Here is a 12,103-nt window from a genome sequence, read left to right on the forward strand (position 1 = left end):
AGCAGACAGTATCACACAGGATAGGATTAGATACACAGCTCAGCAGACAGTATCACACAGGATAGGATTAGATACACAGCTCAGCAGACTGTATCACACAGGATAGGATTAGATACACAGCTCAGCAGACAGTATCACACAGGATAGGATTAGATACACAGCTCAGCAGACAGTATCACACAGGAGAGGATTAGATTCTCAGCAGACAGTATCACACAGGATAGGATTAGATACACAGCTCAGCAGACAGTATCACACAGGATAGGATTAGATACACAGCACAGCAGGTGGTATCACATAGGATTAGATACGCAGCTCAGCAGACTGTATCACACAGGATAGGATTAGATACACAGCTCAGCAGACTGTATCACACAGGATTAGATACATGCCCCAGCACACACACTATCACAGGTGACTGGGTTAGCTGAGCAAGGTATCACCGATGATCAGCTTAGATACACCGCCTGCAGTGTGATTCCCGCTCCCCCCCCCCCCCCCCCCCCCCCGGAGCAGTACCGGGCTATAAGCAGTGATCTGATTGGCTGCTCTGTCTGTGGGGCTCACACCACGGCGGGAGCTTCTGCTTATTTGTCTCCCATTTCAGGATAATAAACCGTGGGACTGGTCAGAGGAACCATAGCAATGGCCGCCCTTACAGTTGAAGGCGACACTTAGACTGGAACGCAGGTTGGCAGTTTCTATGGTAACCCTAGAACACGTGGACATCCGTTTAACCGTCGCCGCCGGTCGGGCGCCATTTTGTTGTAGCTCACAGCATTTGCTCGGAGGAAGAGAGCGCCGAATCCGGGAGCCTGCTGACGGCTGCATATGGGGTACCTGAGGGGGGCGCCATGGTGACAGGGGGGAAGTCCTTCGGCATCATGGGGGCCCATCGACTTGATCACAGTCCCAGAATGCTTTGCATTGTTTATTAGGCATCAGTGGCTTCTAGTTAATGAGTTCTCCACAGAGGAACCACAGGTCCCAGCCAGCACCTCAGTGCAATGAATAAAGTAGTGAGTAAATGGATGTGTGCCTCTCGGAAAGCCAGGTGACAACCTAGATGGCGGCTGAATAGTGACAGGTTTATACCTTTATGGCCTGTACTAGTCTAGTCCAGCCCCCCCCCCCCCCCCAGGCCACGCTGTAATCTGCGTATAACGGGGTAGGATTGGCGCCCTGGGCGGAGCGCAGTTGTCACATGGCGCCCTCCGTGCTCTTCTTGTTGGTTGTGATCCAAAAAAACATTGCTGTGAAATGTGCTTCATTGGGGGTGGAGCCTGACACAACGTCGTCATGACGACAGTAGCCATTAACCTGCACCTCTCTCACGCTGCAGGTGATCCGGTGGAGGCCGCGGCTCCGGGGAGGTCTCCATGGGTTGTCTGTTTTGCACAGGGTTACGCCTCTCCGTGCGCCATCACCCGCCATTAGTGACGTTCTTCCTGTGCCTTCTGACGCTCGCCGCCACCTTCCTGTGTTATGGAGTCTTCATCCGCACGTATCCGGTGAGAGACGCCGACTTCACGCAGGTAACGGAGACGCCGCGATGCCGCTTTCAGTTCCTCAACATTTCCAAGGTCCCGGTTTGCTGTCTGTGAATGAGAACATTCTTGTTTGCTCCTGACCTAATGCTTCGCACATCTGAGGGTTTGTTACAGTTGTATCCAGACAGATACGTTACCTGCACTGATACACTGTAACAAACTTTCAGAACGGGGAGAGGTCTGTGCTTACCTCGCAGAGGATGGTCTGCGCTGATCCATGGTGACAAACCTTCAGCTGTGAGCAGTCATACATCGTCCTCTTCTCCGGTTTTCTCCAGGATTTTGACACGGTCCTGCAGACGCTGACGGCCAGTAAGATATGTCCCCAGAAGAACGGGACTGCCCCGACGGTGCAAGCTTCGTCTGCGGATCGTAGCGATCTCGCCAGTGTGTCGGTCCTCGCCAGCGTTACACTGTCTCCATGGCAACCATCAGTCAATCACAGCGGCCTGCACATATATGCCACAGCAAGCCAGCTTGGGATGACAGGTCAGTGGAGGGGGATCATGTAAAGGGGTATTCCACATGTAAACATCCCCTGAAGTGGAAAGCTCTGAACACTTCCCAGTGCGGCTTCGCAATTTGTGTCCCTCGAATTTCAAGCGGAGCCCCCCCTGTGTTCTTGGGGAGGGAGTCCCAGTTTACTTTCTACCTTCACTGCCACCACCACGACCCTTCCTGCCACCCTCACCATCTCTGCTACTTTCATAGCATTTCACCACTATTACCGCCACCTTCTCCACAGCCGCCAACTACACCATTACTACCACCGCCACCTTCTCCATAACTACCACTGCCATCTTCTCCATTGCCACCACTGCCAACTTCTCCACCACCAACTACACCATTACTACCACCACCGCCGCCACCTTCTCCACTGCACCACCGCCATCTTCTCCATAACTACCACCACCACCTTCTCCATAACTACCACTGCCAACTTCTCCACCACCAACTACACCATTACTACCACCACCACCGCCGCCACCTTCTCCATAACTACCACCGCCACCTTTTCCACCGCCAACTACACCATTACTACCACCGCCACCTTCTCCACTGCCACCACCGCCAACTTTACCATTACTACCATCACCACCTTCTCTACTGCCACCACCGCCAACTACACCATTACTACCACCACCACCTTCTCCACTGCCATCATCACCATCTTCTCCATAACTACCACCGCCATCTTATCCATTGCCACCACTGCCAACTTCTCCACCACCAACTACACCATTACTACCACCACCGCCGCCACCTTCTCCACTGCCACCACCGCCAACTTCACCATTACTACTACGCCACCTTCTCCACTGCCGCCACCGCCAACTTCTCCATTACTACCACCGCCACCTCTCCACTGCCGCCACTGCCAACTTCTCCATTACTACTACCGCCAACTTCTCCATTACTACCACCGCCACCTTCTCCATTACTACCACCGCCAACTTCTCCATTACTACCACCGCTACCTTCTCCACTGCCGCCACTGCCAACTTCTCCATTACTACCACCGCCAACTTCTCCATTACTACCACCGCCACCTTCTCCATTACTACCACCGCCAACTTCTCCATTACTACTACGCCACCTTCTCCACTGCCACCACCGCCAACTTCACCATTACTACTACGCCACCTTCTCCACTGCCGCCACCGCCAACTTCTCCATTACTACCACCGCCAACCTCACCATTACTACCACCGCCACCTTCTCCACTGCCGCCACTGCCAACTTCTCCATTACTACCACCGCCAACTTCTCCATTACTACCACCGCCACCTTCTCCATAACTACCACCGCCACCTTCTCCATAACTACCACTGCCAACTTCTCCACCACCAACTACACCATTACTACCACCACCGCCACCTTCTCCACTGCACCACCGCCATCTTCTCCATAACTACCACCGCCAACTACACCATTACTACCACCACCACCGCCGCCACCTTCTCCATAACTACCACCGCCACCTTCTCCACTGCCACCACCGCCAACTTTACCATTACTACCATCACCACCTTCTCCACTGCCATCATCACCATCTTCTCCATAACTACCACCGCCATCTTATCCATTGCCACCACTACCAACTTCTCCACCACCAACTACACCATTACTACCACCACCGCCGCAACCTTCTCCACTGCCACCACCGCCAACTTCACCATTACTACTATGCCACCTTCTCCACTGCCACCACCGCCAACTTCTCCATTACTACCACCGCCAACCTCACCATTACTACCACCACCACATTCTCCACTGCCGCCACCGCCAACTTCTCCATCACTGCCACCACCGCCAACTTCTCCATTACTACCACGCCACCTTCTCCACTGCCACCACCGCCAACTTCTCCATTACTACCACCGCCAACTTCACCATTACTACCACCGCCACCTTCTCCACTGCCACCACCGCCAACTTCTCCATTACTACCACCGCCAACCTCACCATTACTACCACCGCCAACCTCACCATTACTACCACTGCCAACTTCTCCATTACTACCACCGCCAACTTCACCATTACTACCACCGCCACCTTCTCCACTGCCGCCACCGCCAACTTCTCCATTACTACCACCGCCAACTTCTCCATTACTACCACCGCCAACTTCTCCATTACTACCACCGCCAACTTCTCCATTACTACCACCGCCAACCTCACCATTACTACCACCGCCACCTTCTCCACTGCCGCCACCACCATCTTCTCCATTACTACCACCGCCACCTTCTCCATTACTACCACTGCCATCTTCTCCATTACTACCACACCACCTTCTCCACTGCCACCTCAGGTCAGTTCACACTGCCACCATTGCCAGCACTAATGTCTTCACCATCACCACTGCCACCATTGTGAACTTCACCCCTACTACCTTCATCAACAACTCCACCACCATTACCCTCTCCTCCTCTATTCACTTTATGGCAAAGATGTCACTATTCCCACCTTCTCCACCACTGCTACATTCTCTACCACCACCTTTTCCCTCAGTGTCACCACCGCCAACTTCACTATTACCGCCGACACAGGTAAGTTCTCCACATTGCCGGCACTACTGTCTTCTCCGTCACCACTACCTTTGTCGTTGTGTCGTTTTCCCGGTCTCCCTGTCATTTCCTCCTCCGCAGGTCCAGGCGCGGACTCCCCTCTGCTCATCACGGTGAGGTCCAGCTGGTGGTCAGCGCAGTGCAATGACAGTGATGCCGAGTGCTCGGGAAGGTTCTGTGTCACAGTCAGCGGTCTACAGGCCGTTCTGCCCCAGAGCTGGTGAGTTTCCCAGCAGCTTCATCATATACACAGATTGCCAGCACCCAGCCTTCTGGTCACAGGTATGAGGCCTTTACCAGGCCCTGCAAACCTCACAAATCATCAGATGGACCCTGGAGATAAGTAGAGCCAGAGATGCTGCTCATCTCCCCCTGCTCTACTGATATGCACAGCCTTAGGGCTCATCCAGACGACCGTAGTGTTTTGCGGACCGCACACGGCCGGCACTATGATAAAAAAATGCCTATTCTTGTCCGCAATTGCAGACAAGAATAGGACATGCTCTATATTTTTTGCGTGGGCCGCAAAACGGAACAGCAGATGTGGGCTCATTCATACAGTCGTTAAGCAGAACGTGTAAAAATAATGACATTGTCCCCGAATTGTTAGCACAGTCCTCATCAGGATATCTGTCACCATAATGATACGTGCCAGGCTGCAGGCCATTGCCATTCATCACTGACCTTCTCCTTGCAGGTCGTCCCTCCAGTGTAATACAGAAAATGGCAGCGGACAGCAGCCACGTCCGGAACTGTATGTGGTGGAGATAGAGACTGACGACCCCCAAAAGTGTTATAGTCTGCAGTATAGAGGAGACCCAGATCTGAAGGCTGTGATATCTCAGGTCAGCCCATATCATGTGGACAATTGGGGTACAGGATGATGACGCTGACACTTGGGGTACAGGATAATGACACTGACACTTGGGGTACAGGACGAAGACACTGACACTTGGGGTACAGAACGATGACACTGACACTTGGGGTACAGGATAATGACACTTGGGGTACAGGATAATGACACTGACACTTGGGGTACAGGATAATGACACTGACACTTGGGGTACAGGATAATGACACTGGGGGTACAGGATAATGACACTGGGGGTACAGGATAATGACACTGACACTTGGGGTACAGGATAATGACACTGACACTTGGGGTACAGGATAATGACACTGACACTTGGGGTACAGGATAATGACACTGACACTTGGGGTACAGGATAATGACACTGACACTTGGGGTACAGGATAATGACACTGACACTTGGGGTACAGGATAATGACACTGACACTTGGGGTACAGGATAATGACACTGACACTTGGGGTACAGGATAATGACGCTGACACTTGGGGTACAGGATAATGACGCTGACACTTGGGGTACAGGATAATGACGCTGACACTTGGGGTACAGAACAATGAATCTGACACTTGGGGTACAGGATAATGACGCTGACACTTGGGGTACAGGATGATAGGCTGACACTTGGGGTACAGGATGATAGGCTGACACTTGGGGTACAGGATGATAGGCTGACACTTGGGGTACAGGATGATAGGCTGACACTTGGGGTACAGGATGATAGGCTGACACTTGGGGTACAGGATAATGACACTGACACTTGGGGTACAGGATAATGACACTGACACTTGGGGTACAGGATAATGACACTGACACTTGGGGTACAGGACAATGACACTGACACTTGGGGTACAGGACGATGACACTTGGGGTACAGGACAATGACACTGACACTTGGGGTACAGGATAATGACACTTGGGGTACAGGACGATGACACTGACACTTGGGGTACAGGATAATGACACTTGGGGTACAGGATAATGACACTGACACTTGGGGTACAGAACGATGACACTGACACTTGGGGTACAGAACGATGACACTTGGGGTACAGGATAATGACACTGACACTTGGGGTACAGGACGATGACATGCTGACACTTGGGGTACAGGATAATGACACTTGGGGTACAGGACAATGACACTGACACTTGGGGTACAGGATAATGACACTTGGGGTACAGGACAATGACACTGACACTTGGGGTACAGGATAATGACACTTGGGGTACAGGATAATGACACTGACACTTGGGGTACAGGATAATGACACTTGGGGTACAGGATAATGACAGGCTGACACTTGGGGTACAGGACGATGACACTGACACTTGGGGTACAGGACGATGACACTGACACTCGGGGTACAGAACGATGACACTGACACTTGGGGTACAGAACGATGACACTGACACTTGGGGTACAGAACGATGACACTTGGGGTACAGGATAATGACACTTGGGGTACAGGATAATGACACTGATACTTGGGGTACAGGATAATGACACTTGGGTACAGGATAATGACACTTGGGGTACAGGACGATGACATGCTGACACTTGGGGTACAGGACAATGACACTGACACTTGGGGTACAGGATAATGACACTGACACTTGGGGTACAGGATAATGACACTGACACTTGGGGTACAGGATAATGACGCTGACACTTGGGGTACAGGACGATGACGCTGACACTTGGGGTACAGGACGATGACGCTGACACTTGGGGTACAGGATGATGACGCTGACACTTGGGGTACAGGATAATGACGCTGACACTTGGGGTACAGGACGATGACAGGCTGACACTTGGGGTACAGGATGATGACATGCTGACGCTCAGCGCCATCTTGTGTTCTTCATCAGGAGGACCGCGCCGTCTCCTCAGGACGCCTGCTGACTGCGGCGGTGTTCTGCCTCCTCGTTGCTCTTCTGCTCCTTGTGGTCAGTGGCTGCTGGACTCTTCCCATCAAGGACAAGCGGACTCCTGGAGCGCTGTGACTGCGGACATTGCAATAAAATGTTCCTCACCCTGGAGCGGCAGTGACTGATTTGTCCAAAAGAGGCTTAAAGCTGCGTTCTCATCTTGGGATAAGACACAGGTCTGATGGAGCCGGGCCCCAGCTCTGGGTCCTGCATCTGTCTACAAGGGGGAGCCACCTCACCCCCCTGTGTCCTGTTGGGGGCCGGGGCTGCACCTACGTCCCTCTCCATTCACTTCTATTGGCGTTCCAAAAACAACAGAGCAAGTATGGATATGTCATGAGATAAGAATACCCCTTTAAATAGTGTAACAATCAGTCATCTCATCAGAGGCCCCCGCGGGGGGTCCCTCATTCAGTATCTCCTTCTATACCCCACTCCTTTACTATTGGGGACACCTTTGAACAACTAGAGGTGGTCCGGAAACATGACATACATGGGGCGCGTCTGCAGAACCCGGGATTACGGGGCTTGTCCTGGAAAGATGATGGTTGATACGTGTCTGTTTGCTGGTGGTCTGACCTCCGCTATTTGAATGAGGAGACGCTCATGCACTGCTGCTCTGTTCCCATGGGACCCCCATTCCAGCAGCAGGACCCCCAGTCATTTAAGTTGGACGATCCCTTTAAACCATAAGCCAGAAAGCAGGTTCAGTGGAGCAGGAGACAGTGTCTCCCTTTGATATCATCTGGTGGAGTCTGAAGACCACCTCCTATCTCCTCATAAGTTTATGCTGCTGCTCTGTCCCTCCGCCATGCTTTACACTGCAGTTTTACTTCTGAATGGCTGATGTGTATTAGAACAAGCTTGTCATTACATGGGGATGATGAGGGTAATGTTGAGATCTCATGGACCATCACAAAAGTGCAGGTCTACACCAATCATTCCTGGAAAGGAGAACTACAACAACCTTGCTAGTTTGCAAATGTGTCTGTGGAAGCAGGACGCCTTAGGATGGGTCACACCGCCCACGGGGGGAGGATGGGGTCAAACTGCGCTGAGCCCCTCCGGCCATTTTAATCTGGCAAAGAAGCCAAGAGCGTTATGTGAAAGTGTCTTCCAGGGAAATAAAAAATTAGTCGCAGTTATCCTCCCCGATCCCCCGCCGCAGGTTCGGCCCCCGCCGCTCTCCATCTCCTGGCCCCGGTTCATGGCGGAAAGGCTCGCTCTGCTAATTGCTGTGGGACCTGACCAGTATGTTGGGCTGGACCAGTGGATAGGGAGCAGTAAGGGTGATTGTGGATTTTTTTTAAAACCATTGGTGGCCCTTTTCATTTTTTTAAATGTTATTTCCCCAAAAAGGGATCTACCGAACCCGACTGAAATTCTAGTAATGTGTTGGAATATTCCCTGTGTGATGAAAGATAGGCACCTACCTATGGTGCTCCAATGCCGAGGGTCCCATCCATGAGCTTATACAACCAATTATATTGAGTCCCATTATACTGACCACTTCCCATGTGCTGTGCTGGCTTGGTGGGTATATACGGTGTTATAGGCTGTCTGCACACATATCCCTCGGTGGGTATATAAGGTGTGATAGGCTGTCTGCACACATATCCCTCGGTGGGTATATAAGGTGTGATAGGCTGTCTGCACACATATCCCTCACTGGGTATATAAGGTGTGATAGGCTGTCTGCACACATATCCCTCGGTGGGTATATAAGGTGTGATAGGCTGTCTGCACACATATCCCTCACTGGGTATATAAGGTGTGATAGGCTGTCTGCACACATATCCCTCGCTGGGTATATAAGGTGTGTGATAGGCTGTCTGCACACATATCCCTCACTGGGTATATAAGGTGTGATAGGCTATCTGTACACATATCCCTCGCTGGGTATATAAGGTGTGTGATAGGCTGTCTGCACACATATCCCTCACTGGGTATATAAGGTGTGATAGGCTGTCTGTACACATATCCCTCGGTGGGTATATAAGGTGTGATAGGCTGTCTGTACACATATCCCTCGGTGGGTATATAAGGTGTGATAGGCTGTCTGCACACATATCCCTCGGTGGGTATATAAGGTGTGTGATAGGCTGTCTGCACACATATCCCTCGGTGGGTATATAAGGTGTGTGATAGGCTGTCTGTACACATATACCTCGGTGGGTATATAATGTGTGTGATAGGCTGTCTGTACACATATCCCTTGGTGGGTATATACTGTGTGATAGGCTGTCTGTACACATATCCCTCGCTGGGTATATAAGGTGTGTAATAGGCTGTCTGCACACATTTCCCTTGGCGGGTATATAAGGTGTGTAATAGGCTGTCTGTACACATATCCCTCGGTGGGTATATAAGGTGTTATAGGCTGTTTGCACACATATCCCTCGGTGGGTATATAAGATGTGATAGGCTGTCTGCACACATATCCCTCGGTGGGTATATAAGATGTGATAGGCTGTCTGCACACATTTCCCTCGGTGGGTATATAAGATGTGATAGGCTGTCTGTACACATATCCCTCGGTGGGTATATAAGGTGTGATAGGCTGTCTGTACACATATCCCTCGGTGGGTATATAAGGTGTGATAGGCTGTCTGCACACATATCCCTCGGTGGGTATATAAGGTGTGTGATAGGCTGTCTGCACACATATCCCTCGGTGGGTATATAAGGTGTGTGATAGGCTGTCTGTACACATATACCTCGGTGGGTATATAATGTGTGTGATAGGCTGTCTGTACACATATCCCTTGGTGGGTATATACTGTGTGATAGGCTGTCTGTACACATATCCCTCGCTGGGTATATAAGGTGTGTAATAGGCTGTCTGCACACATTTCCCTTGGCGGGTATATAAGGTGTGTAATAGGCTGTCTGTACACATATCCCTCGGTGGGTATATAAGGTGTTATAGGCTGTTTGCACACATATCCCTCGGTGGGTATATAAGATGTGATAGGCTGTCTGCACACATATCCCTCGGTGGGTATATAAGATGTGATAGGCTGTCTGCACACATTTCCCTCGGTGGGTATATAAGATGTGATAGGCTGTCTGTACACATATCCCTCGATGGGTACATAAGGGGTGTGATAGGCTGTCTGTACACATATCCCTCGGTGGGTATATACTGTGTGATAGGCTGTCTGCACACATATCCCTCGGTGGGTATATAAGGTGTGTGATAGGCTGTCTGCACACATATCCCTCGGTGGGTATATAAGGGGTGTGATAGGCTGTCTGCACACATATCCTTCGGTGGGTATATAAGATGTGTGATAGGCTGTCTGCACACATATCCCTCGGTGGGTATATAAGGTGTGTGATAGGCTGTCTGCACACATATCCCTCGGTGGGTATATAAGGGGTGTGATAGGCTGTCTGCACACATATCCCTCGGTGGGTATATAAGGGGTGTGAGAGGCTGTCTGCACCTCTGAGGATCGGACCTCCGCTGATTGGTAAGGGGTTGTCTTCTCCGATGAGTCCCGTTTTCTGCTTCATGGAACGGATGGACGTTGGCGAGAAACATCAGAGAGGGAACGCCCTGCAACCATTGCTGGAAGTACACGAGCTGGCGGGGGCAGCATTATGGTCGGGGGAAGGTTTTCCTGGCCTTCTCTGGGTCATCCATGTAGAAGACACTCTCAGCTGATTTGGATATAAATCCATCCTTGCAGATCACGTTCACCCCTACATGCTGATTGTCTCCCCTGGAGCAGATGGGATCTTCCAGCAACACAAGGCGACATGTCACACGGCTAGAAATGTCGGACATTGGCTGGAGGACCAGGACTAGTACTAGCCTGCCCCCTAATTCCCCAGACAGGAACCCAATTCAGCATCTGTGGGACCACCTCGATGGTGGTGTTTGCTCTATGGATCCCCCCGCTCCCCCTCCAGCGGCTGTGGGATGCACTGTAGTCAGCATGGCTCTAGATAACTGTGACAACCTACCTGGATCTTATGGAGTCACTCCGGGCCCGTCTAGCTGCTGTCCGTGCTGCACACGGCGGTGACTCTGGAGATCAGCTGCTGCTCAGAATAATGGGACTTGATGCAATATATAAGTTTATAGGGGTGTCTGACCCCCACTGTAATTTGCTCTGCCTAAAGAAAGGCACCCAGTCACCAGGGTTCTGCTCCAGTGCCAAGGGTCCGGTCCCCTGTGCACCAGAAGTGTGTCATCCTGTCCGCCATCATGTGCACATCTGCAGCTGGCCTGAGGGGATGTGTCACCTAGCGCATGATGTGACCTCTGAAGCCAGTGAACAGCTGCAGATGTGCACATGATGGCCGACAGGGTGACACACTTCTGGTGCACAGGGGCCCGGACCCTTGGCACTGGAATAGAACAGATCAGGGGTGGACTGGCCATCTGTATGTCCGTTCCACACTCCTGCAAAAAAGATAGCACATCTCCTATTCTTGTCTGTTTTGCGGACAAGAATAGGCATTGTTATAATGGGTCCGCCAAAAAAAATGAATGCAACATGGACGTCATCCATATTTTTTTCAGATCCGCATTTTGCAGACTGCAAAAATACATACGGTGAATGTACCCTAACCAGAATACCCCTTTAATTAACACTGTCGTGTGTCAAGACTCTATTTACCTGCCCTGCTGCCTCCTGAATTCAACTACACTGACGAGCAAAAGGGTAAC

At 51.2% G+C, this 12,103-nt stretch overlaps 1 protein-coding gene and 1 long non-coding RNA gene across 5 annotated transcripts; one reads left to right on the forward strand and one right to left on the reverse strand.

The window, feature by feature from the left end:
* The first annotated feature begins 690 nt into the window (after nt 1–690).
* Nucleotides 691–7,533, forward strand: LOC121008232. 3 transcript variants are annotated; one of them, XM_040440657.1, is made up of 6 exons: nt 691–836; nt 1,343–1,535; nt 1,829–2,039; nt 4,703–4,841; nt 5,319–5,466; nt 7,363–7,533. In XM_040440657.1, the coding sequence occupies exons 2-6, from the start codon at nt 1,380–1,382 to the stop codon at nt 7,495–7,497; spliced, it is 789 nt and encodes a 262-aa protein (XP_040296591.1). In that variant the 5' UTR covers nt 691–836; nt 1,343–1,379; the 3' UTR covers nt 7,498–7,533. The 3 variants fall into 3 exon arrangements, with proteins under 3 accessions (XP_040296591.1, XP_040296592.1, XP_040296593.1); XM_040440658.1 differs by lacking the exon at nt 691–836 and adding an exon at nt 889–1,019; XM_040440659.1 differs by lacking the exon at nt 691–836 and adding an exon at nt 925–944.
* LOC121008234 lies at nt 2,488–4,319 on the reverse strand. 2 transcript variants are annotated; one of them, XR_005780534.1, is made up of 5 exons: nt 4,299–4,319; nt 4,060–4,250; nt 3,760–4,011; nt 2,910–3,379; nt 2,488–2,625 (listed from the first exon to the last, which is right to left on the reverse strand). It is a non-coding gene; the product is annotated as an uncharacterized LOC121008234 (long non-coding RNA). The 2 variants fall into 2 exon arrangements; XR_005780535.1 differs by lacking the exon at nt 4,299–4,319 and having other exon boundaries at nt 2,488–2,762; nt 2,972–3,379; nt 4,060–4,259.
* Nucleotides 7,534–12,103: the final 4,570 nt, after the last annotated feature.

The sequence above is a fragment of the Bufo bufo genome, chromosome 7, assembly GCF_905171765.1.
Source record: "Bufo bufo chromosome 7, aBufBuf1.1, whole genome shotgun sequence".
Lineage (NCBI taxonomy): Eukaryota > Metazoa > Chordata > Amphibia > Anura > Bufonidae > Bufo > Bufo bufo.